This window comes from Pituophis catenifer, unplaced genomic scaffold, assembly GCF_029215685.1.
Source record: "Pituophis catenifer annectens isolate HBS135680 unplaced genomic scaffold, rPitCat1.0.hap2 SCAF_17, whole genome shotgun sequence".
In the NCBI taxonomy this organism is placed as follows: Eukaryota; Metazoa; Chordata; class Lepidosauria; order Squamata; family Colubridae; genus Pituophis; species Pituophis catenifer.
This window is the reverse complement of record NW_027256897.1, coordinates 13,973,159-13,999,920: the sequence shown is the minus strand read 5'-3', so window position 1 is coordinate 13,999,920 and position 26,762 is coordinate 13,973,159. Positions and strand designations below refer to the sequence as shown.

The following is a 26,762-nucleotide window of genomic DNA, read 5'->3' as shown; positions in this document are numbered from 1 at the left end:
ATATGAGCCAGCAGTGTGTGGCAGCCACCAAAAAAGCCTAGGTTGCATCAACAGAGGGATAGAATCAAGATCCATGTGAAGAGTTAGTATCACTTATAATGCCTTGGTAACACCACACTTGGAACATTGCAGTCAGTTTTGGTAACCACAATATAAAGATGTTGAGACTCTGGAAAGAATGCAGAGAAGAGCAATAAAGAGGGGCTAAGCCTAAAATATATGAAGAAAGGTTGCAAGAATTGGGTATGTCTAGTCAATTTCTCCTTGCTTCCAGGTTTAATCTGTCCTGTTTAATCTGTGCCCCCCCCCATTTGACCAGGCTGTCCCCACTTGACCTGGGTGTCCGATCGCGATGGGGGATCCCAAAGTTTCTGGCATATATATGTGTCACCTTCTTCGCCCGAGTCTGCCTGCCCACACGAGGCGCTTGCTTGGCAGGCGTCCCCTCGAACAAGCCCCGTTCCCGGCTTGTCAGCTCCGTCTTCCCGCGTCTCCGTGGGCTTCGGCCGCGCGCGTCCCCTCCACGAACCCAAAACGCGCGCGCTGACTGGGCCCGCCCCCTCGTTGCGATTGGAGGGCCGGAGGAGAGGCGCCCCTCCCCGCTCGGAATAAGTGGGGGGAGGGGAGCGTGCTCCAGGCTTCGGCCCGTCCTGCCGGGCAGCCAATGGCCAGGCGGGGTCGGGGGCCCCTCCGCCTCGGCCTGTGGGTGGCTGAGCGCGCCCTCCGGCCCCGGCCGTGTTTGCGGAGCCGACGCCAAGGCCAGCCCAGCTCGGGGCTGCGAGCGGTCCGTGGGATTCGCGCCGGGCGGCAGCCGACAATCCCAGCCCGGCTTCGCTTTTCAGGCCAGGAGCGGGCCGGGAGCCGTCGCCGCCGAGAGACCGATGGCCCGTATCTCGGGCGGTTGGCCGGAGCAGTGCCGAGAGGGGGGCAGCGCCCTCAGGGCTCCGGCTCTCCGGCAAGTCGGCTTCCTTCCGCGCTGGACCCGCCGCCCCTCCCCGCCCCTCGTCCAGCCGATGGCGGGCAGCCAGAGTCCGGGACCCGGGCGGCTTCCACGCCGCTTCCCTCCCCCACGAAGCCCCCGTTCTCCAGCTGGCACTCGAGACGTCCGAGCCGCTCCGGGAAAGCCGGCCCTGTGGGCGCGCGGGGAGGGCCGCCGAGAGCCCCCGCCCCGGGAACGGCCCAGCGCACCGCCCCGTCGCCGTGGCCGGTCGGCCGTCGGACTCCCCCTTCGCCGGGCCCCTTTGCACTGCTGCTCCTGGAGAGAGAGCGGGCGCGCGCACTGGCTCGCTCCTCGCTCGCCCCCGGCCGCCAGCTGCGGGCGCGCGCAGGCCCCGACACAAGTCCTGTACTTTAGTTACATTGTTGGGCGAGTTTCCCCAACTCCCTCCGCCGCGGCGTTGCGCACACCCCGCGGGACTGGCTCTGCCTCCGGCGGCCTTTCGAAAGGCGCTTCTGTCTGCGAGGAGGAGGAGGAGGAGGCGAGGCAGGGAGCGAGGCTCCGGAGCCGCCGCCGCGGGAGGGGGGAGGAGAGCCCCGGCCCCCCATCCGCCAGCGCGACGCGGAAGGGCCCTTCCAGCCGGCCGCCCCGGGATCCGCCTCCCTGCGCCTCTGGCTCGGCGGGCTCCGCAGCGGGGCCCTCCCGCCGCCTCGGCTCTTTCCCGCCGCCGATCGCCACGCCGCGCCGCTGGGCATGAGTTAAATTGCAGACATGGACACCAAACATTTCCTCCCGCTGGGTGAGTTGCTGCTGCTGCTGCTGCTGGCTTCTTTTTTTTCCGAGGAAAGGGGTGGGGGGGGGGGGGCTTGGGACAAACGGGAGCCCCGCGCGCTGGGGGCGGCAACCCGGGCGAGGGCGCGGGCAGCGGCTGCCTCTTTTGCCCCCGAGCAGGCTCGGGCCGGGGAGCGGCGGGGGGAGCGGCCGCCTCTGCCAGTTGCGCGGCCCGGAGCGTTTCTCTGCGCGGCAGGAAGCTTCGGCCCGGCGCCAGGCCTCCTCGCCGCCCGGAGGGCTCAGTCCGAGTGCCGGGAGCGGCGGCAAGTCGCGGGGATCTGCAACTCCTGCCGGGCGGCCGGCAAGACGAGGCCCGGGGCGGGAGGCCGAGGGGGCCCGAAGAGCCGGAGCTTCCTGGACGCCCCGGTCGGTCTCCCGTTCTCGGCTGTAGCGGGCGACCTTCCAGTCCGGCGCGGCTCGGCCGAGGGTCCTCCCGGGCGGTTCGAGAGGCGTCGCCATGACCTTCGGGAGAGCTGCCCGGCCGCCCCTCGCCGCTCCCTCCCGCCGCCGCCCCCGTGTCAAACTTGCCGCGCTCCGGCCTCGCCTCCCCGCCCTGTTCCCGGGGCCTCGTGGAACTTGGCGGAGCCCCTTTTCCCGAAGCCGGGCAGGCGTCCCGAGGCTCCGCGGGGTTCGGCGCCGCCTCCAAGCGCGCTCCTCGGGGCATGAGCAGCGGGCCGGCCTCTCGGTCGGGGTCGCCGTTGAGAGGGGCGCTGGGGGAGGGAGCCCTGCAGGCAGGGAAGGGGCCGCGCTCGACAGCGATGCCGAGGGAGGCCGTGGCTCGTCGCCTCGGAGGGCCGCGGCCAGAGCTCGGCTGTGGGGCTGGCCTGCGCTGCGCTTTCCGCTCCTCCGCGAACTCTGCCCCCAAAACCCGGAGCAGGAAGGCCGGAGCCCCGGAGGCTGCCGGAGGTGTTGACAACTGCGGGCATCAGCGGGCGTGTTGTTTCTGTTGTGGGTGTGAGGCAGAGGCGCTCCGGAGTGGGGGGGGGGCGGTTGGGGCTCAGCAGGCATGTAAACAACTCATTAGGTCGACATCCCGCCCGCCGCTCCGGCTTTGTTGGCCCTTCTCTGCCTTGAAAGCAAGAAGTGCTTCCCGTGCGGAGCAAAAGGCGGGTTTTATCGTGAAAAGCCGCGGTTCTGTATCTGAAGCTCCACAGAGACCGGTTGTCAAGAGCTGATCAGCTAATCGCAAAGCGTGCGATTATAGTAGGATTCCGGCTGACACCGAAGCCGGAGAATTGATTGAGTGAGAAAACCAATTGAGCAGAGATGCCCCAGGCCTGGGCTGAGAGGTGCCATTTAGGGAGCTCTTTGACAGCCATCGAGGTTGTTGCATTGGCAACCTATGATTCACAATTTCTGGGAGGCTGATGAGTCTCCACCCACTCAGGGTCCCCAGCGCACAACTGGCATCTGAGCGACCAGAGACCATCACATAGGTGTGCATTTCTGATCCAGGTGAGGCAAACAGGGATTTGCCTGCTTGGTTGCAGAATTTCTCCCATGCAGATGCCTGAGGCCAGCTAGGGTCCGAGGCTGCAGAATTGTCACTGGATGATATTTCCTGTCACCATTGGGCAGAACATGGTAATTATATTTAGCTTTCATTAACATAATTCTAATTAAGTGATTTTGACTTTTCCCCCACTGCGGCTGCCCTGCCACCTCTTCGAGTGAGATTGGTCTCCCTTCTGTAAGTCCTGACTGTTGACTGATGGACTGTGGTGTCACAGAAGGATCATGTACCTCGCAGCCACTGTTGCCGGTGGCATTGTGCGAAGCTCCTCACTGGCTGCCCCAAAGGATGCTGGGTAGGGAGTATCTGCTTATCTGGCTCTGCTGCTCACATTAGCCTGTTTGGGGGGGGGGCGTTTTGCACCCTTTGCAAGCAGGACTGAGATTTTCCTCACTGAGGTCTCTGGGATTGTGTTGAAGGCTCCAGAGTGGGGAAGGTCTGCCTCCATTCCCTCCCTGCTGGACTGTTGGGCATTCAGAGTCCGTGCTCTGGTTACACAATGAATTACTGCAATGTCGATTCCTCTGTCGATTTTTCTTTTTTAAACAAATTGATGCCGGTTAAACTTTTGTGGGTCTGTTTGTCTTGCACTCCAGCCAGCTGTGGTCCTTTCCCAAAGAGAGTCCAGCCTCCCAGGCAAGTTGGCTTCTTTGCACCCAGTGCCAGGGCTCTGCTCCCTCCCTCCCTTTTGTGCCAAGGCAGAATTGACCTGTTGGGAGAACCTGGCCATTGTCTTGATGCAGGGGGGGCTCCTGTTATCCCAAGAAGACATCTGGGCCACTCACTTGGCCGTCCCGAGGAGCGCAGCAGCTGCAGTCAGCTTATTATCAGGGGTTAGATATTAGGCTTGGCAGAGTCCCATGGCAGGGTCATGGGGGGTGGGGGTGTCCAGCAGCTCCTGCAGGGAAAGCCCTTCTTCATGGGGGCTGGACTTCATTCAGCCGCTTGCCTTCAAGCCGGAGGGAAGGGAGAAAAATCCTCTCCTGTGACTCGGGTTGGAGTGGATCCTTCCGAGGCCTGGCTTCACACAACCAATGCGCCATCCCTGGCTGGGCTCCCTTCCAAGCCTCAGCGGGCCTGCGTGGCCGGCAGTGATTGTGGCCGCTTCCAAGCCCCCCTCGGGGAGCCAGAAACTTGAGCAGGACCAATGGGGGTGGGTGGGTGAGGGGGGGGGCGCGCTGGAGGGAACTATCGGCCATTGGGGAGGGGGGCCTGGGCGGGGCCTTCCTCCATTGCGGGAGGGGAGAGTCCAGCGCCGGACTCGCGCAGTTCTCTCCGGCTCCACTGCGCCGCGCCGGCCGCGGCTTCCCCAGAAGGCCAGGAAGCGGGCGGGGCGGGGAAGGGAAGCGGACGGTCCGCGGCGCCTTCCGAGACTGACGTGGCCGCCGCAAGCCGCCCGGCGGCTACTCGGCCTCGAAAACGCGTCTTCCGTGTCGCCCTCGGTCAGCGCCCGGTCTGGCCGCGGGGCGCGGTGAAGATAAGCCTGGGGAGCCTCCGAGGAGCCGCACCGGGCGCTGTGTGTGTGTATTTGTTGCGGCTGCCGACCGGAGGCGAAACTTGGTCACTTTCAACCGGAATGATTATTTTGAACTGCTCGGCTTCTTGCGCAAATCCGGCCTGCTTGGTCAGCTTGGCTTCAGGATACGGTGTAAATGCGGCCGCCGGCAGAGCTCTTGGGGCCGCTCAGGTGCAGGATCTGTGCGGATGGCATGCAGAGAGGGAGCCAAGGTGGGAGCTTAGGAAGTTTCGCGTGTTGGGAAAATACGGGCTCCTTGGGAGTCATCTGGGGTGCGGGTGGGGGCCTCCCTCCACCTTTACTTACCAGCCCTTGGCCTTTGGGGGACAGCAGCTGGAAGGCCTTGGAGGGCGGGTGGGTGGGTGTGTATGGGGGGGTCTCTTTCCTTCTCCTCTCCTCTCCTTCCCCCTCCTCACTTAGCAGTTCCAGAGTTGGGCCTCCTGTGACCCAGGATGGAAGGGCTGGCAGGTCTGTCCCCAAGCAGGGAAACCTCTGACTTCTCCCCATTCTTCCTGGTACCCTTCAGACCGTTTTATAGACATTGAGGGAAAAGGCCAATGGAGGCCAAGCAGGCTTCAAGGAGTCCAGGCCCAGCCTGGATTTGTCTCTGGCCTTCCACCTGCTCTCCATAGGACCTCTTAGCCTCCACCACTCGGAGACGCTCGCCAAAACTAACTAATTAGGATATATGATATATCATACGATTCAATATGATGTGTGTGCTGTTCATCTTGGTTAGAGGGGGCACTTTTTAGTTCTCATTTTAGGAGCAGCTCATCTCCGAATGGTGGTCTGGGGTCTTTCCCTCAGGGACAGAAGTGCAGGACCCCTTTCCTTTCAGTTCTCCTCCCATACTGCTTCTGCTTAGTCTTTTTTTTTTTTTAATTGAAAAAGTTTTTCAAATACAAATTTTCCCCCCTTTCCCCCCCACCCCCCCTCACCCTTCCCCTTCCCTCCCCCCATGGCTTCTCCAAGATGAAATCCAGCTTAATATCACATTATATAATACTTTACCACCCTTATACACCACCCCCTATGTGCTATACGTTTCTTCCTAACATTATTATTATATCCCCTGTATACTATACATTTAACAGCATTCGGCTAAAAACTATATAATAGATCCTAATTTGGCATTTATTTTACTCATAATCTACCCATTTCCTCCACCTGGATACTTATATTTCTTTTAAATATATTAATATCTAAACATAACATCACTTTTCCTAAACTAAGCAATCAGTAACCTAACCTATCCCCTTGTACCATATCAATTTTATATCACCCACTTTCCTACAGGTCTACCATACATAATATATTTAATATCTTTATTCTTCTGCCCATATCACTAAAAGATATTTCCATAAAACCCTCAAATGACTTTAAATTTGTATTCCATATAGTATCTTCTGTAATGTCTTTCAACTAGATTGTTAATTCCATCGACCATGTTAGGGTAACATCAAGTCCTGCGTCCAACAGTATATTCAGTATCTTCAATTACCATCTGCCCCCATCATTAATAAGTATTTCTGTATATAACCCCCCCCCAGTGACTTTATATTTATATTCCATATGGTATCTTCTGTAATGTCTTTTGTCTAGATTATTAATTCCAACAACCACGTTAGGGTAACAGCCAGATCATCTGCATGCCCCAATTCCATAGTTCTCTTGCCTTATAGCTCAACATATATGTAATCCATTTTTCAGAGAGTCCAAAATAGAAAGTTCCAGTCCACTCAGTCACAGGCCATCTTCCACATCCCAAAAACACCAGCACTGCAGAGATCTGTTCTTCTTCTCAAAATAGTATAAGTCTGTAATTTGCCTCAGTTATATTTTCATGTATCAGCCTTCTATAAATCTCGCTTATTATATTTAATCGTCTCTTAAATAACTGGCATTAATCTGTTGGCTAAAAAAGAATTGTTTAGTTTAAAATTTTTTAGTTTTGTAGAACCTGCTTCTTCTTTTCTTAACTTGTTGTGGTTTAGATCTCCACCCTGGTTGCCTTTCTAGGACTTGTATATCAGCTGATTGAATTACATGCTGGTCTTTAACTTGATAAGACATCAAACTGAGATCCAAAGCCGCCTCTTTTATATTTATAGGTGATCCAGCTATAGCCTCTGAAGGAGAATCCAAAAGCGGCTCGTCCAAAAAGCCCTCTATAACTTGTTTTTCCATTACCTCCATCTCCATCTGCTTAACCTGAGTTTCAATCTCTTGTTCATTTTGCTTTTCTTTATCCCCCTCCTGTATTCCTGACACTGATGACATACGTGGAGATGTTGGGCCCATTTTAAAAACCTTGTAGTAAAATTCTTCCGCTTTTTCAACTGTGTTTAATTGATATCTTTCTCCTTGATATCTCAATATTATACCAACTGGAACATCCCTCCTAAATGGGATGTTTTGTTTCTTTAGCTCAGTCACCAAAAATCCAAAGTCCTTTCTATCTTTTAACATCTTGGACGGCAGCTCTTTATATATCCAGATCTTCGTTCCATTCATTTCTAGAGTGGAGTTAAAAGACTTTTGCACAATATCATTTCTTATTCCTTTATCAGTAAAATAAATCACCACATCTCTAGGCAATTGTCTTTGCTTTGCCACCCAAGAATTTACTCTGTAGACCTTATCAATCTTACAGAATACCTCTTCAAAACTAACCTTTAAAATCACAGCCAGAACTTCAGCAGACATCTTTCTCAAGTCCTCTCTGTTATTTTCCTGTATTCCCCTCATTCTGATCGCAAATTCCATGGATCTGAATTGCATCATTGTAACTTCATTTTCAATCCTTTGCTTTATATTATCTACATTGTAAGTCTTGTGATCAGCTTCCTTCATTTTAGACTACTTCTGAGCTATTTTCTTGAATCATTGTCAAATCATTTTCAATTCTTTGTATTTTATTATCCAGATTATAAATCTTATAATCAGCTTCCTTCATTTTAGACTCTATTTCTAAATTGATATCTTTATCCATCTTTAGAATTACTTCTGAAAAGCTTTTCAAAGCTGTTACAATGTAGCGCTTCAGGTTATCATACTTTTGTTGAACCAACTCTTTAATTTCCTGTCTAAATTTTTCAAGATTCTGGTTCATAATCTCATCATGTCTTGCCAACTCCTCCACAACAAATTCCTTTAAATCTTTAAAACCATTCTTCTGCATCTGCGAGCTCAAAATTGCTCTTGTGATTTATAAATGGGGGAGCCCCCCCCCCCACATCTTGGTTGTCTGGCTTTGTCAGTTTTAACGCCATCCTGCCACGCAAACAGACTCTTTTTAAAGAAAAAGTCTTCTCTCCACACAATATCAATATCAAGTCTCTAAGAAGGAAGAAGCATGAAACAGAAATTTTTCTCTTCTCTTCTAGCCAGCGCTATTGCTTCAAATACTTTGTAGCATATTAAACCATTCAAACGGAAAGACTTTCGCTTTCAGCTTTCTTCTCAAGCCTCAGCCAGCCGCCATTTTAAACATTTCCCCCCCCCCCTTTCACTCTTTCTTCATTCTTAAAATCAATCATAGGGTTGTTACAAATACTTGCAATTTAGAGTCCCAAAACTGGATTTCATCCTGCTTATTCAAACAATCTGTTAGTTTTCGCTGATTAGGTTGGTCACATCGTCTAGCTCTGCAAAGCACAGAGTTCCCCCGAAGCCCGGAGCAACAGCGAGCTGGATAGGGAGCCTCATCCTGCTTCCTCCCCAAGAGTAAAAAAAACACTCTGGGGACTTCGCAGAGGGCTCTACCTGTTCTCGCCGGCTCTCCTCACATTTCCTTAAAGAAACGGAGTTTTTCGAGCCGCCTCTCAGCTGTAAAGGCGGCTCTTTACGGGCGGCGGGGGTGGCGGTCCCAAAAGACCGTCTAGCGACGACGGAAGCCAAACCGGAAGCCTGCTTCTGCTTAGTCTTGGTGGTGTGAACTTTGTCTTCTGAAATGAGAGACTAATGGTTTTCCTTAACTTATGTGGAATTATGATGCTATGTGGAATTACTCTTTATTTGTGCATTTGCTAACATTTTCTATAGTGTATTTATTCTACTCCTACAGGGAACATGAAGGAGCTACAAGAAAACCTGCCCTTGGCTTTTTTCTCCTTTGTTAGACTTGTCATTCTGTTCTTGCTTCCAGACCTCACTTTTTGTGTTTATTTGTCCAATTTCCACCCATTGTAAACAAAAGACTTAGTGGGCTGCAGTCACATCAAATTGCATAAAGAGTGCCCAGTATCTTCATAGCAAATCTGCCAGTTTCATTGGAGGAAACAGAACCAGGTGGCTTTGTGACCAAATGTGGAGCTGAACCCTTTTCTTCATGGTGAAAGGGAGAACAGTCTGACCCCTGCCATGTGCCGGCTCTTCCTAAATCCTCACAATTTTTGTGATTTTGGATTTCAGATCAGATCTGTAGGCTATGAGTTATACTAACACTTGGCTTGACCTTGATTCTGTCCCTCTGTTAATTGACTTTTTTGGCAGCTGCTAGCTCATAGTTAAGTGATTGTCCACTAAGACCCCCAGATCCCTCTCACAGTCTCAACTGTTGAGCCAGGTAATCTGTTTTGTATCTGTGTATTTGGTTTTTCCTGCCTAAGTGTAAAACCTTACTTTTCTTATCATTGAATTTCCTTTTGTTAGGTACCGTCCAGTGTTCAAGTCTGTCAAGATCCTTCTATATCTTGAGTCTATCTTCAAAGTGTTCGCTATTCCCCCCAGCTTAGTGTTCTGCAAATTTGATGAGTTCCCCTTCTATTCACTCATCCAAATCATTTATGAAGATATCGAAGAACACTCGGCCTAAAACAGAACCCTGAGGTACTCCACTGCTTGTTTCCCTCCATGTAAATAGAATAGAATAGAATTCTTTATTGGCCATGTGATTGGACACACAAGGAATTTGTTTTTGGTGCATATGCTCTCAGTGTACTTAATGTCGTTCTATTGAGGACTATACATTGAGAGTGGTTGGTTGTTGCGAATCCATCGGGTGGTGATGCTGTGTATCCTACATTTTTCTGTCTTACTAAGAAGTCGATTGTGGTCTACTTTGTCAAATGCCTTACTGAAGTCCAAGTTCACAGCATTTTACTGGTCCACTAATTTAGTCACTTTGTCAAAGAATGAAATAAGATTGGTCTGGCATGATCTGTCTTTGACAAACCCATGTTGGTTTCTAGTAATAGCTTTGCTTGTTTCTAGGTGTTCACAGATCCCTTGCTTGATTATCTTTTCCAGGATTTTCTCAGGTATTGATGTCAGGCTGATGGATCTGTAGTTTCCTGGGTCCATTTCCCCCCGCTTTTTTTTGAAGATTGGAACCGTCAGCTGCTTTCCAGTCCTATGGTAGTTCCCGAGTGCTCCAGGATATTAGAAAGATATAGTTCAGCAGTTCCGAGATCACATCTGTCAGCTCCTTCAGTACCCTGGGATATAATTCACTTGGTCCCGGTGATTGAAATCTTGTCTAGAACAGACAGGTGTTGTCTTACCACTTTCTTGCCTATTTTGATTTATATTCCTAATCTTGTTTTTTACAGTATTGATTTTGTTAGGTTGAACTAACTATTTTTTCCTTTTGTGTAAAGACAGATGTAAAAAATGAATTAAGTAGTTCCATTTTCTCCCTGCTGCCCATCAGCTCCTTGCCATCTTCTTCCATTAGTAGCAGTGGTGGGATTCAAAATTTTTACTATGGTTCTGTGGGTGTGGCTTGGTGGGCGTGGCAGGGGAAGGTTACTGCAAAATCCCCATTTCCTCCCGATCAGCTGGGACTCGGGAGGCAGAGAATAGATGGGGGCAGGGTCAGTCAGAGGTGGTATTTACCGGTTCCCTGAACTACTCAAAATTTCCACTGTTTTCCAGAACTGGTCAGAACCTGCTGGATACCACCTCTTGATTAGTAGACTGCTTGTTTCCTTGATTTTTTTTTTTTTTGGTTTTTACATTTTGAAAGAAACTTCATTATTGTTATTATTGACATTTCTTGCAAGTCTTACTTCATTCTGAGCCTTAGCTTTCCTGACTTCATCTTTGTAATTTTGGGCTATTTGTTGGTATTCTGCCTTGGTTGTGTGTCCCTCTTTAAAATTTTAATACTTGCCCAGTTTATCAGAGAGCTCTTTATGTAGCCATGCTGGTTTCTTCTGGGGTCTCTTATTTTACTTTTTCTGTGGGTTTTATAATCTCATTTTTCAGCGTTTCCCAAGCTTCTTGGGTTGTTTTTCCCTCTAAGATCTTCATCCATGGAATCCTTTCCAAGCTCTTTCTAAGTTTGTTGAAATCAGTTCTCTCAAAGTTTAAGGCACTAGTTTGACTTTGTTCTATTGTGTGTACCTGCATTATGTTGATTATTATATGGTCACTGACCCCCAAAGTTGCCACAACTTAAACCCCCTCTATCATTTCATCTCTGTTGGTAAGAATTAAGTCCAGTTTAGCTGACCCTGTAGCTCCCTCCTGTACCTTTTGGCTGACAAAGTTGTCTGCTAGGTTCATCGGGAATTAGTCTGATCTTCCACTAGGTGCAGAGTTTGTCTCCCAATTGATTTCAGGGCAGTTAAAGTTCTCCATTACTATTGTAGTATTGCTTCCCCCACACCTCGGCTAAATGATTAGCAAAAAGCTCATCTATTTCCTTTGTTTGGTTGGGCAATCTGTAGTATACCCCTATGGCAGTGTCATTTCTTTCTCCTTTTATATTACTCCAAATGCATTCAAGAAAGTTTTCATCATTGTTCTTTTGCATTTCTATAGATGTATAGCTATTTCATACATATAATGTAATTCCACCTCCTCTTTTGTTAGATCACGTAAAGTACTAGTACCACTTTGTAAAACCCTAGTAAGGCCACACCTGGAATACAGCAACCAATTTTGGTCACCATACTACAAAAAAGATGTTGAGACTTTGGAAAAAGTTCAGAGAAGAGCAACTAAGATGTTCAAAGGCCTGGAGACTAAACCATATGAAGAACAACTGCAGGCCAGTCTAGAGAAAAGAAGAATTAGACTGACATGAAAGCAGTCTTCCAGTATTTGAGAGGGTGCCACAAAGAAGAGGAAATCAACTTGTTCTCCAAAGCACCAGAAGGCAGGACAAGAAACCATGGATGGAAGCTCATCAAAGAGAGAAGCAATCTGGAATTAAGGAGAGAAACTTCCTAACAGTGAGGACAATTAACCAGTGGAACAGCTTGCCACCGGAAATCATGGGCACTCCATTACTGGAGGTTTTTAAGAAGAGACTGAGCAGTCACTTTCTCTGAAATAGTATAGGTTGACTTGCTTGAGCAGGGGGCTGGACTAGAAGACCTCCTAGGTCCCTTCCAGATTCTGTTCTGTTCTGTTCTATTCTATTCCTATTCTATTCTATATTCTATTCTATTCTATTCTATTCTATTCTATTCTATTCTATTCTATTCTATTCTATTCTATTCTATTCTATTCTATTCTATTCTATTCTATTCTATTCTATTCCATTCCATTCCATTCCATTCCATTCCATTCCATTCCATTCCATTCCATTCCATGTCTTTTGAACAATTTAAATCCCTGTAGAATGATTGGCAGGGTTCTTCCTGCCCTTCCATCCTCTGGTTAGGAAGCCCTTTTTCTTCCAGCCATGTCCCACTAATTTCTTTCTCCGCTGTTTCTGTTCACCTTGTTCCTCCCCATTGTGTCCTTGATGGTTTAAATGGGGTTGTGTCCAGAGAGGGAGGAATCTGTTGGGAGACTGAAGCCATGGAGGTTTGCTTGGTGCTCTGGGTAGGGGCTCCGGCCTCTCTGATGCCAGCTGATCCCAGGAGCTAAAAAGCAGTTATTCTCTTGTGGGAATGTTGCAGAAACGATGGGCTTGGTTTGGGAGGAAATGCACATGGCCACTCTCTCCCTCCTTTGTGCTCCGGGAAAAAATAAAATGGGGCTGTACCAGTATTTTCTCCTCCCTGCAATCCTGCATAAAAATGGAATTGCTGTTGATAAAATGTGGCATGGGGAGGAAGAGGGAGGATCCAAGGACTTTTCTGTCTCCTTGCTGGTTCTGATTTTGCTCCAGCCGCTTGAAGGTTGTTTGATGCCGCAAGAGACATGGCCATCCTTTGCAAGCCCCCCACCTCTTGCATTGTGGTGCCAGGCACATCTGGCAGAAGCAGCAGCTGCGGTGGTGGTCCCTTGTGGCTGAGATGCCCCCAGACTTTCCTCCCCTGTGCCCCATGAACAGAGATGCCCGCTTCTTCCTTCTGGTGTGAGCCTGATACATGGAAGATGGGCATTTGGATGGGTTGTTGGCAGGGGATACCTTGTTTTAAAACAGCCAGATATTAATATTTTATATTATGCTACATGGTGTGCATGTTATAAGTATAGTGTATCAATATAAATATTGTGTGCATAATATAAGAAGTCAAATGGGCCTTAGAAAATCTGAGCAACAACAAAGCTAGTGGAGGAGACAGTATTCCAGCTGAGCTATTCAAAATCTTAAAAGACGATGCAGTAAAAGTGCTACACTCAATTTGCCAGCAAATTTGGAAAACTCAACAGTGGCCCTTGGAAAAGGTCAGTTTACATTCCAATTCCAAAGAAAGGCAATGCCAAAGAATGTTCAAACTATCGCACCATTGCACTCATTTCACATGCTAGTAAAGATATGCTTAAAATCCTACAAACTAGGCTCCAGCAGTATGTGGATCAGGAACTACCAGAAGTACAGGCAGGATTTCAAAGAGGCAGAGGAACTAGAGATCAAATTGCCAACATATGCTGGATCATGGAAAAAGCTAGGGAGTTCCAGAAAAACATCTACTTCTGCTTCATTGACTATGCTAAAGCCTTTGATTGTGTGGATCACAACAAATTGTGGCAAGTTCTTAAAGAGATGGGAATACAAGACCATCTTATTTGTCTCTTGAGAAATCTATATGCGGGTCAAGAAGCAACAGTGAGAACTGGACACGGGTCCACTGATATACTGTCGCCCTGCCTATTTAATTTATATGCAAAGCACACCATGAGAAAGGCAGGGCTAGATCAATCAAAAATTGGAGTTAAGATTGCTGGGAGAAATACTGTATCAACAACCTCAGATATGCAGATGATACCACTCTAATGGCAGAAAGTGAGGTGGAACTAAAGAGCCTCTGGATGCGGGTGAAGGAGGAGAGTGCAAAAGTTGGCTTGAAACTCAACATTAAGAAAACTAAGATCATGGCATCCAGCCCTCTGAATTCCTGGCAAATAGATGGGGAAGAAATGGAGGTAGTGACAGATTTTATTTTCCTGGGCTCCAAGATCACAGCAGATGGGGACTGCAGCCAAGAAATTAAAAGACGCTTGCTCCTGGGGAGGAACTAGCAGGGACATCACCCTGCCAACGAAAGTGCGTATAGTCAAGGCTATGGTTTTTCCAGTTGCAATGGATGGCTGTGAAAGTTGGACCATAAGGAAGGCTGAGAAGGCCAAAGAATCGAGGCCTTTGAACGATGGTGCTGGAGAAGACTCCTGCGAGTCCCTTGGACTGCAAGGCGATCCAACCAATCAGTCCTAGAGGAGATCAACCCTGACTGTTCTTTTTTTATTATTATTATTATTATAAAGTTTTTATTTTTATTTTTCATAAACACATTTACATGTACAGTCATTTCCATCATTTTTCATTCATCTTTTAACTTTCATTTTTAATTTTTACTTTTTCGGGGCTGCTCTTTTACCCTTTACCTTTACTCCAACCCTTCTTCTCTCCTTCTCTTCCTTCCTGTTTCTCCTCCTCCTTCCTTTGTTCTTCCTCTCCTTCTCTTTCCTACTTCCCCTTGTCTTCCCCCACTCCTCTCTTCTTCCCCTCTTCTAACCTTCTCCTCTATTCCTCTTTCCCCTCCCTCTTCTTCCTCTCCTTTTCCCTTTCTTCTTTCTCTCCTCTCTTCTCCCTTCCTCTCGCTCTACTCCTTCCCCTCTCTCCTGTTGTTTCCCTTTTCAGTTCAATCTAAAGTGGTATTCGAGCACCCCGATTTCCTAATTATCTTTATTCTCATTTCAATTTCTTATTCAATTCTTATTTATTTTTATTTCATCATTTGCATACATTTTTATAATATCTCACTTTTTTCCCTTTTACCCCCCCTCCCCTTTCTCCTTTTACTTGACATCATCTAGGTATCTATTTTTCTATTTGTTTTCTCCCATCTATTCTCTATCTATTTTATCTCTATGCCCTGACTGCTCTTTAGAAGGCCAGATCCTGAAGATGAAACTCAAATACTTTGGCTACCTAATGAGAAGGAAGGACTCACTGGAGAAGACCCTCATGCTGGGAAAGGTTGAGGGCAAAAGAAGAAGGGGACAACAGAGAACGAAGTGGCTGGATGCCACTGAAGCAGTAGACGTGAGCTTAAATGGACTCCAGAGGATGGTAGAGGACAGGAAGGCCTGGAGGAATGTTGTCCATGGGGTCGCAATATGTCGGAAACGGCTTTGCAACTAACAACAACAACAACAACCTGGTGTGCTGTGTGTGTAGATGGGCTCAATGCTGGTTTCTTCTTTTCCATCTTTCAACTACAGATCCAGATTGTGCTCTGCCAACTGGTGCCACCTTCTTCAGTTTTTTGCTTTTTGGTGGATCAGACTTGTTTCCCACCCAGGCAACTCAGTCTTCAGTGGAAGAAGTTGCAGCTCGGAATCTTGCAGTGAAACTTGATGGGCGCCGTGGAGCCAAGGGCGATGGTCATGTTTACAGATTTCTTTCACTTTTTTCAGACTTTTCTGGGTGGCCATGAGGTAAAACGAGGGGGCTGAGCATGTAAGGCTCCATGGGGCCATTATTGCCACCTCTTTCCCTAGAATAATTTCAACTTTCACATGTTGCAGCTTGGCTTGGCTTGGCGGGCAGTCTTCTGCCCTGCAGAAGCAGTGAAGTCCTCAGGGAAGGGGGGGGAGGGCAGTGGGCAGGTTATTCCCTTGAAGACAGCCAGAGTGGAGCTCTTTCCCTTCCCTCCACCTGGGCCAGGAGACCCACCAGCTGTTGCCTTTCCTAGCCTTTGTGAGGGAGGAGGGAGGTTGTGGCTTTTCATCCACTGGGCTGAAACGCCCTTGCGCCTTGCACTCCTTGGAAAGCTAGGGAGGGGGTGACAGAACTCCAATGCCCCCATCCTGTTTTTCTCAACTGGGCAAAATGGAGATTTTGGAGAGGTGAAAGGTTATGCAGATAAGCCAACCTGAAGGGGTCTCCAGCAGAAAGCCCCCCCCCAAGGCCCACCACGACATGAGCACCTGGCCCTATTCCTAACCCAAACTAAGCTTGCAGAGAGAAGGCTCTGCAGGTGATGGAGAGCAAGGGTCAGTTTGGGTCCAGCGGCTTTAGCTTCTGGTGTCCGTGGGAGCTGTCGCATAAGGTCATAAGCACCAAGTTCCATTGCTGGCTGCTGTCAAGCTTATCCATGAGGGCCAGAAGCATATCTTCTCTTTTAAACAACAATGACAGCATGAAGTTCTCAGAAGCTGAATTTCCTGCTCTGCAGCTTTTCCAGTCCTCCGGATGACCTCCTTGGCCAAACCTCCTGGGAAGAGACGTCACTTTCCTAAAATGACAGGGTTGCTGGCCAATAAAGCCAGGCACGAGCATGGTGTGGCCAGGAAGAGGAGAAGAGCCGTTCCTTGGGCTAATCTTGCTCTGCTTAGAACCCGGAAACGCCTCTTCTGTCTAGGACAGCTGTGAGCCCTGTTGAGCGTAGAATGGAAGCCCCTCTCTGTTGCTGGGTTTTCCCTGCTTTGAACCCTTGCCCAGGCCATCTGCAGCTGGACAGCTCTGCTCATTAGCCCTTATCGCCCCCCTCCCTCATTGGGGGTAGAATGGCCTCCCGGCCCTGCAGAGACCTCATTAGAGATGGGGAAAGGAAGGGTTCGGAGGGGGAGGGGGAATGAAGGCGTCCTTTGGAAGCTGCCCTCCCCCTTCTTTTGCTTCAAGAGGAGACCCTTTTTCCCCCTTGTCCGAGGAAACCCCCTGAGGTAGGAATGGGATAGATTGGCGCTTCGGAACAGGCAAAGCACGCTGGATCATTGGCCTAAATGAGGAAAGTGGCTGGGTCTGCTGGCGTGGAGCAGCGCAGACACCCTGGATCAGTTCAAAGACCTCAAGCCATCCCTCAGCCCAGAAGACCCTGTCCTGACCCTGTGGAGGAACCTCTGCTGCTGGGTTGGGACCCTTGGGACTCTCCAACCGTGGGAACCTGGACCAGTTTTAGCACGGGTGAACAAACCCCAACACACGAATCGTTTGTTCAGGCACAGTTCACTCTGTGTTGGCTTCAGTTATGGCAACCAAACCTTCCTAGTTCTACTCCCTCTGCCTCCTCGTCCCTTGTCTTCCTCAGTGGAAGCCTTTCACCCCTTGCTGTCCTGAGGCAGCAAGGCCATCTATTGGGCAAGGCTAAACGGGGTGTCCACTGTGGGACTGTTCCCCTCCAATTCTGGAAGGCAACAAGGGCAAATCTGTCCTAGAAAGGGAGGGGGCTACACCCCCAATACATTTGCAGCAGCTCTAGGATATTTCCCTGAGCGAGGTTGAAACTTGAAGGAAGGATTCGCCTCCAGATCTCATCCAACACCCTGTAGCCTCTTTTTCCATAGGTGGCACCCAAGATGGTACCTTGTGGGGAATCCTTTGATAGGCTATGAATTCAAGGCATAAACAGATCATTTCCTCCTTTGTGAAAGCCATGGAGGGCAGGGCCATTGACTGACCCATATCCATATGACTTCAGAGTGTGGTGTGAATTGGTGTGTGCCCCTGGAGGGCTTGATTAGCTCTGGCTTTCCTATTCACGGGGTGGGGGGTTGGTTGGACTCAAGGCCCTCCAAGCTGGCCCCAGGCTAGAAACTTGCTACCCCCTTCCTGGATTACCCAGGCCTGGCAGGCAGCTCCACATTCTCGGACCCCAAACAGCTTTGTCTGGAGTGAGGCTGCAGCAGGGGAGCGGCAATGCCAGGTGGGCAGGCATTTTGGAGGCTTGCCTGGGGTTTTCCTGGGCGTGATGGGGTGGGAGACTTCCTTTCTGCAAAGCGAAGAGCTATGGTAGTTCTTGGTAGGGCTGAGGAGAACCATTTATCTAGTTGGCTTTGAGGCCAAGGCAGGACTAGAGCTCGGAGCTGAATCACTACACTGAACTGACTCCTTTAAACATTTCTTGACGTCCAACCATAATCTCAACCACCATCTCCGTCCTTGTAATAGAAACCTGTCATTTCTTGTCCTGTCTTTGGAAGAAGTATGAATAATTCTGCCCCATTTCTATCATGGTTCTATCAAACCCTAAAGGACAGCTGTTCATCAATTCCTTCTCCAGGCTAAACACATCCAGCTGTTCCTCAAAAGTTCTTGATCATTTCTCTCCTTCCTAAAATCTGATGCTCAGAACTGGATGCAGCTTTCTAGCAGTGAGCTGACCAGGGCAGAGTAGAGAGAAACAAGAACTTCTTTGGCCCCCAACATAGTAGTTCTGTTGACGTATCCTAGAAATTGCATTGGCTTTTTCTGCAGCTGCTTCATGTCCACTAAAATACCCAGCCAGATGGGTGGGATTCTTCTCAAAGTACCAAATCCAGTAGGGTTTCCCCCATCCTATACCTATGTCTTCATTTTCTACCCACACCAAGGTGGGTCCCTTTAGTAGGTCCCCACTAAAATTCCTTCTACTGGTTTCTGTTCCATCTTGTCAAGATCCTGAATCATAAGGCGCTGGGATTTGTGACACTGGGACATTGAAGTGGCTCTTTGGCTTTCCAGTCTCCAGGCCTTGAGGGAAGTTTGAGGTGGTGCAAAGAGCATCTTGTGCAATGTTGGTAACATCAGCTGTGGGTTTGGTTGCGTAGGAAGCCCGGCCGGTTATTGAGTGCCAAATGCAGAGAAACCAAGTCAGAGCAGCCTGGACAAGGCCTTCCGGCTTTCCAAGCAACGGGATGTAGAGCTTAGAAGAGGGTCGGCTCTGAGTAGCAAGAGCCCAGCGTGGCTTCTGGGGATGGTAGCATTGGGAATGGGATCTGGCGTAGGCAAAGCTAGCAGACGGTGGGCTTCAGGCTAAAGCCCTTTCCCACCCTCTTAATCGGCTTTCCCAGGCCCAGTTTGCATCCACTGGCTTCTCATCCAGACTAGGCTAAATTGGGGGGGAGGCTTTATAGCCGTTGGTGCAGGTGCCTGTTTTTCCACTTGTGAGATTTTTACTGGAGGCAAGTAACAAACTGCGATGATGTCACCCTGCAAATATCTGATGCAAGTACACGATTTCAGCACTGCAGGATGATTGATTGACATGGGTATTGTCATTTTGGCATCATCACGGCTTGCCTTGGCTGTTGCTGGAAGGAGAGAGGCGTTCCTTCGATGGCTTTTTTTTTTTTTTAATTTGATTTATATGCCGCCCTTCTCCAGAGACTCAGGGCGGCTTACAATGCGTTAAGCAATAGCCTTCATCCTTTTGTATATTTATACAAAGTCAGCTTATTGCCCCCACAAACTGGGCCCTCATTTAACCTACCTTAAAAAGGATGGAAGGCTGAGTCAACCTTGAGCCTGGTGAGATTCGAACCTGCAGAAATTGCAGGCAGCTGTGTTAATAACAGGGTGCATTAAACCACTGTACTACCAAGGATGGCCATCAAGCCCACATTTTGAGGGTGGGTTTCAGGTTTGGTTTTGAAAGGCTGGTTTGCATGAGACCGCCCTGATTGTGGTAGGGAAGGGCTCCATAGGTTAATCCAGGCTGGGCTGCTGGAAGTGCTCTGGTGCCCTTTGGACGGCCCGTTTTACTCCTCCCTGTGTTTGTTCCCGTGTTCGTCGCCTGGGCCGCTGTGTTCATGTCTCAGCTGTTGACGGGTGACCTTGGCGTGCCGAAAGTTGCCTTGTTGCTGTGCCCCACCCAGGACATTCCCAGCTGCCTTGCAGAGATGTTCGGGAACCTGTTTTAGCACCGGATCAGATGTTTCTCTGCAAAAGGACACAGCAGCATTCCAAGACACTGATGCACCTCGGACTCCCAGGCTGGGTGCAAGCAGACACATCTTTCACAGCAGTTGAAGTGTTGCTCTGCGTGCAGCAAGGAAGGTGGTGGTGTGGTGGGCAGGGCATATCCGAGCGGGAGCACCCGCCCAAGAAGGCTGCGGAAGAGGAAAGAGGATGGGCATCTCCAGGATAATCCCCAGTGTTTTGAGAGGCCTTATTTAGACTTTGCGTGACAAGTACTCGGCCTGCTTTTAAGAGAGGCATGGATTAAGACTTGCCTTTCGACTTCTAGCAGAGAATTCTAAATGTGCTATCCTAGTTTTATTGCAGCTGGTGCAGTCTCGAAGGTGATACAGAGCCAATGTATGTTTCTGTGCCTCGTGAAACCTGGACAGAGCCATTCATCCAATTCAAAGGGAGCCTTTTATTGCAAATGCACTTCAGGTCTTGCATCTCTTTGCCAAGTAGGCTATTCGAACCAGAAATCCCAATCCTCAGCAATATTTCCAGTTAATTCAAGTGAATCTGGGGAGGAGGTGGACACTCTGCCTGGCAAAAAAAAATCCCTTTTAGAACAATAAGAGAGTTGGAAGGGACCTTGGAGCTCAAGCAAGAGACCCTTTACCATTCCAGATAGATGGCTGTCCAGTCTTCCGCGATGGAGGTGTCTTCCTCCCTACCAATGACCCCAGTGGTGATGGCAGAGGTTTGGGCAGAGGGAAAGCTCCTGGGCTCTTGCTTCTACAAACCAAGAAGTCTTGTGTTTTGCCAATATGTTAAAACAGCTGTTCTTCTGTCCTCATTTTCTGCCAGGAGAACCAGCTGCCTTCCTTGTCTTTTGCTTTTGTCCTCCCCAACCCAGGCTTGGGGGTTCTGGGCAGCCCTCCTGGTGGCATCTAACCTAGGTTTCTTAGAGGTGGGTTGAGTTTTCATTCGTGCATCATCTCTTTGCCCAATGGGGACTTCCTGCTTTGTGCTGTAACACAAGGGCATCTGGAATCGGCAAAGGGCTTTGTAAATATACAGGAAAATCAATCCAGTCCCACCTTAGGCACAAACTACCTGGGGACAGTCCCCTCTCTTGGCCCTGAGAAGGAAAAAAGAGCAACCTTCTCCAGGAAATCCTGGCTGAGGAAACTGCAGGGACCAGTGCAGGGACAAAAACTGCCAGGAATCAAAAACTGACTTGAAGGTGCATTAAGTGAACCACTTGGAAGTCTGGGAGCCATGGGCCATTTTCTTCTATTTTGCATCTGGTGCTCTGTGTGTGTTTGTGTTGCATGTAAGTGTGCAGATGACACTTTTCCAGCATGAACTGGGATCTTGTGAGTCTCGACAAAAGGTGTCGCTTTGGATTTTGAGCCCCAGATTTTGTGGGAAGCGCTTCTGCCTTCCTAGAGATGTGTTCACCACCTGGGGTCTCTGCTCCTTGGCATCTGACCTGGGGTCACGAATTGGGCAGGTTCCCGACAGAATGGCGTTTTGCTACCAGGCAGTCGTGGACGGGGTCCTCAAACCAGTGAAGGCACTCACTCCCACGCACAAAGTCACGCCAGGGAGATCAGCTTGCTTAACTTTTCAGGGGACTAATTAGTTCCTTGGCAAAGTGCTTGGAGAGCAAGCACTAATTAATTGGCATTATTTATGATGACTCCCTCGGGGCTGTGATCTTCAGGGCCTCCGTTTTGGAAAGACATTTGTGCTGCAAAAGGCAGCTCCCTCCCTCCCTCCCTCCCTCCCGGCTGTTTCCTCCAACCCTTTGCCTCGGCCAGCCTCTGAGCAACCTTCTGGAAGAGCTGCGTAACTCAAGACCACTGAGACGCAGCCTGCTTGTCCAGGGATTGGAAGGTGATCTACCTGCATCCTCTCTGGGGTCCATTCAATTGCAAAGGTCTGTTGGGAAGTGGGGGGGGGTTCAAGGGAGTAGAGGAGAGATCTTGTGACAGGGCAGTTAACCTTTGGTCCGGATACTCTAAAAGGGGTGGGAGAGCAGCGTGAGGCACAGGCCGGCAGCCGCCACCGCCTCTTGGCTCTCCCGCCAGACCTGCCTCCCTGCCCGGGGTCATCCTGAGTCAACAGCAGGGCAGCCAGGGAAAGCTGCAAGCCAGCTGAGGAAAGCCATGGACCTCCTTCCACCTGAGGAGCAGCGGGGCTGAGAGAGGTAGGAGGGTGAGCCAGGGCGTCCAAAGGAGGAGGAAGCGGCAAGATTTTGCTACCCATTGCTGGGCAGAGGATGCCCTAACACAGGGGTGTCAAACTCAAGGCCCACGGAGCCAGCCTGGAAATAGCAAAGGACTGGCCTGCTGGGCCCCTGCTAGCCGTTTTTGACCTGGATGACCTCCTGCAGCACGGGTTACACATTTTGGCCGGCAGGGTGCTGCAGGAAGGCATACGTCCGGTCTCCTCCCCGCCCGCCCAGCTGGCCCGCGGAGGACAACGACAGTGCTGATCCGGCCCTCCAAGAAATCCAGTTTGACACCCCTGCCCTAACAGAAAACATGCCGTTCCTACAACCAAGAGGAGAATGTAATTGGTCAACTGTGGTGGGCTGTCATTACAACCTCGATTCTTGCACATTTATGTTGGACATCAGTCAGGGTACCATCATTATCAGTAAAGGGTATCAGCAGGGTACATTGCTGGAGTGATAAGCAGCAGCAAGACCAACTTCTGTGCCCTGATGTTAGCTCACATCTGTTGCCCCCTCGTCTTGGCAGCCTTGCTCAAGAGGCCACTTGTTGCAGGTTGAACTCTAAACTGAGTCGAAGCAGTGGAAACAAAGTCTGGCCAGCCGTTTGCAGTTTGCTCTGGAAAATGATCCATCATGTCAAGATTGGAGTTGATGCCCAGAGGGAGGCGGAGGATTGAGTTCCCTGGAGATGCCTGTTGACCCACCGATGACCTGATAAGGGCGAAAGGCCTGGAATCCTGGTCTGCGTTGACAAAGGCCCTCTAGATAAGCCAGTTCTAATCAAGCTTTAGTTTAATTTGCCAACCTCGAATTGAGCAAAATTGCAAGATGAGTTCACAGCAGTGGTGGGTTGCTACCGGTTCACCCCGATTCGGGCAAACCGGTAGCGGTGGTGGCGGGAGGCTCTGCCCATCTGCCCGGACGCTTCTGCATCCACGAGCAAACCAGTAGCGACGGGGTTTGAAACCCACCCCTGGTTTACAGATATAAATTAACAGAGTTGGAAGGGACCTTGTAGGTCATCTAGTCCAACCCCCCCACCCAAGCAGGAGACCCTACACCATTTTTGACAGATGGCTGTCCAGTGTCTTCTTGAAAGCCTCCAGTGATGAAGCTCCCACAACTTCTGAAAGCAACTTCTGTTCCATTGGTGGTTCCCACAAATTTTTTCCTTATTTCCAGGGTGAATCTCTCCTTTATCACTTTCCATCCATTGTTCCTTGTTTGGCCTTCAGGTGCTTTGGAGAATAGCTTGACTCCCTCCTTTCTGTGGCAGCCCCTCAAATATTGGAAGATGCTATCATGCCTCTCTTGGTCTTCTCTTCACTAGACTAGCCATGGCCAGTTCCTGCAAATGTTCATCGTATGTTTTAGCCTCTGGTCCCCAAATCCTCTTGGTTGCTCTTCTCTAGAGTCTCAACCTCTTTTTAATAGTGTGGTGACCAAAACTGGATGCAGTATTCTAGGGGTGGTCTTATTAAGGCTTTAGAGTGGTAGTAGTAGTAGTACTTCCCTTGATATTGATTGTATCTCTATTAATGCAGTTTAGGATTGCATTGGCTTTTTTGGCTGCTGCCGCACACTGTTTCCTTGCTCAAGAAAACCATTTGAAGGAATTGCAAGAGGCTCCTCTGAGAAACGTTCCTGGTTCTGTTGGGAAGGTGAAGCCTGGCTGTGGGGAGCCACCTAGCTGGCCGTTGCCTTTTCTGAGTTTGACTGATCCTCTTCCCCAATAGCCTTTTTAGCTGAAGTTCCTCAAACTTTGTACAGCAAAATTAGGCAGTACGATGCTTCTCCTTAAGAAATTTGGTTAGTTTTATGGTGTGGTTAGTTATGATTTGGTGGCATTAAAAAGTTTGATAAAGAAATAAGTTGCTTAAGTTGAAATGCTGAGATATATTTGGAAGTCTGGAAAGAAAAACCTGTCGAAAGATTTCTGCCATCTGTTTTCCTGTGAACAGCTCTCTTATTTCCCTGTAGTTAAGGCTGTCAGCGACTATGGGGAAGAGATCCACTTTTTAACCTGTTCACATATACTCTGCACACACTGGGTCAGGCTGCAGCCTGTGGATTGTGCAATTGTAGCCAGTTGGATTTATTTGGATAGACGTGGAGAGCCAGGAACCGTTGCCCGACCATTAAACTCCTGTTGTTCTTCCGAGGGAAGAATTTCCTTGACCCTTCCATACATTTGGCCTCCATCTTCCCCTCTGTCCTCCTCCCTGAAACGCTTGTGGGGGGGCTCTTTGCGGCCTGGGAACGAACAGCCCAGACTCTCATTGACCACTGGGAAGCTCCCATTCCTAAACCCCTCTTCATCATCCCAGTCCCTGAGCTGAAATGACCACTTGGACTTGGCCAGCTTGGTTATGTTTCTCAGGTGTCTCCCCTTGTTTAGCTTATCCTATCTAGTATCGATTAAGCAGCAGTGACAGATTGGGGGCTCCCACCTGCAGCTGGCAAGGGGAACCCACTCCTGCCCAGGACCCTCCTGGCTCCCTCCTTGCCCCTCTTCCTCCAGAGGCCCTTCTGCTCCCCAACCCCAGGAATAAGATAATCTATGAGGCGCAGTGGTTAGAGTGCAGGGCTGCAGGCGACTTCTGCTGACTGCTGGCTGCCTGCCTGCAATTTGGCAGTTTGAATCTCAGCAGGCTCAAGGTTGATTCAGCCTTTCATCCCTCCAAGGTGGGTAAAATGAGGACCCAGATTGTTGGGGACAAGAGTCTGACTCTGCAAAACGCTTAGAGAGGGCTGGAAAGCACTATGAAGTGGTATATAAATCTTATTGCTATTGCTAGTAGCAGAAATCTGAGAGGCTCCTGGGGGGCAGCAAAGAGACCCGGAGGCACCTTGCTTTTTGCTGCCACCTAATGGACTGTTGCTGCCCAGATCTGGTACCCCAGGAGAAAAGGAAGGTAAGAGACAGAGAAGGGAGCTCTTCCCTGGCCCTGCTCGCCTTGGTGACCGACCCTGACACACAACATTACTAATCATTTTGCTAAATTGTGAATCTGCAATATGTCTGTGGGATTGTAAGTCCCCCACATTCCATGTTTTTGCCATGGAGTCGCAAACTGCACTGCCCCCCCCAGGAGCTTTTGGGGATCCTGGTAGGGCTGACCTTGTTTGCAGAGATGCTGAGGGAGCAGAAAGGTCTCTGGAAGAAGAGGGGCCGGGGGAGCCAGGAGGAACCTGAGCAGGAGTGGGATCACCTTGCCTGCTGCTGGGGGTGGGGGGAGCCCACATTCTGTCAGTGCTGCTTAACTGGTCAGCTCCAACTCCCTCCGCTGAGGGAGCGGAGGGAGTTCCAGGATGGGCTCCAGGACGGGAGGCTGAGATAACATGTGTTGGAGCACCCAGGAGTTCATCCTTCTTATGGGAGCAGGCTGCCCATTTCCTGTCAAAACAGGCCCTTGATAAAAGGGGCCTTTTCAGCCATAGAGCAGGAGCGAGAAGTTGCTTGCAGGGCAGCGCTGGCGCCTGGTGAAAATGGAGGCAAGTGTACGGGTGTAGGACACAATTGGCATGCAAGCATGAAGCTTCATACTTCGGCCCAGCCTCCCAAGCAAAGTTTGCAAACCATCATTCGAACATTTGTAATTTGCTACACTCAAATAAAGCGTAATCTGGTTTAAGATGATGGCCTGGGTCACACAGCGGCTGAGCTCCCAGAAGACACTCAACGATGAAGCGTCCAGTTCTGTCTTGCTCCAGTGAGCTATGTGCTAACAAGCATGATTGTCAGTTGTGGGAATGGCCACTATTGATCTGTTGCTTTCTAAAAACCTGTTAGAAAGACAAGATCTGCAGTCCAGTCCCTTTTCTAAGTAGCCCCTGACCTGGGCACGTCAGACTCCTTCTGTGGGTTCCCTGTTTTCTGGCACAGGGTTGCCACCCCCACTTCTCCCCTCTCCAGGTGTCTGACATGTTAATTCTGATTTTGGGGCTCCTGCTCTCTGTTTGTAGGTGTGGTTGTGCTTTTCTGCACCAGGTACTGCAGACATTTTCTAAACCATTGCCTGCCTGAGATCCAGCCAATGCCATTTCCTCTGGGAACAGGACCCAACTCCAAGAAGTGCTGGCGGAGGAGAAGGGGGTGCTGAGTCTTGAGCCAGCCGTGAGCTTCCTTTGTGGCTGGCTTGAGTGAGCATTGCCCCTTTCTGGAAGGGGGAGGGAGGGCTTGCTAGGCATTCCGACAGGCAGCCATGCAACCTTGTCCTCAGCAGGACAACGAAACCATTGATTGTCCCTGTGGACAAGATCCATTTGTGCCTCACACCTAGATTTGGGGAGTGGTCCTTAGGAGAACATTCTTCCAGTTCTTCCTGTCTGGGAGAGAGATGGGCACCTTCAGTTGGAAGTGCCAAGAAACCCTGGCTGGTTGCTTACCCTTGCTCCTATCCAAAAATGATAGTTTTCCAACCACTTTCCAAAAATTCTGGAGATGTCTTTGCACCAAGGGCCAGACACGGAGAGGGAAGTTCCCTGAAAAACAGCTGCTCACCCTGTGGGGCTTTATCTGCAGGGATGACCCTGGGAGCAGCAGGTCACTGCTGGAGGAGATTCCTTCATGATCCTATGTCAAAAGAGGGATGCTCTTGTGCTGACACTCCAGAAGAGTGTGACCCACACGGCAAGAGGTTCTGAGCTATCAGAATAAGGACAGTCTAGAGCAGGGGTCTCCAACCTTGGCAACTTTAAGCCTGGAGGACTCCAACTCCCAGAATTCCCCAGCCAGCAAAGCTTGAGCAAAGCTGGCTGAGGAATTCT

General features: G+C 49.9%; 1 protein-coding gene across 2 annotated transcripts in view; it reads left to right on the top strand.

Moving 5' to 3' along the window:
• Positions 1 to 1,395: 1,395 nt before the first annotated feature.
• RXRA (retinoid X receptor alpha) overlaps positions 1,396 to 26,762 on the top strand; it is a 97,105-nt gene continuing 71,738 nt past the window's right edge. Inside the window, exon 1 of one of the 2 annotated variants that reach the window (XM_070955465.1) lies at positions 1,396 to 1,736. In XM_070955465.1, the coding sequence (XP_070811566.1) occupies positions 1,709 to 1,736 (28 nt within the window). In that variant the 5' untranslated portion in view covers positions 1,396 to 1,708. Of the gene's footprint in view, positions 1,737 to 4,948; positions 5,010 to 26,762 lie in introns of those variants that run through there. The other variant, XM_070955463.1, reaches the window with a different exon arrangement.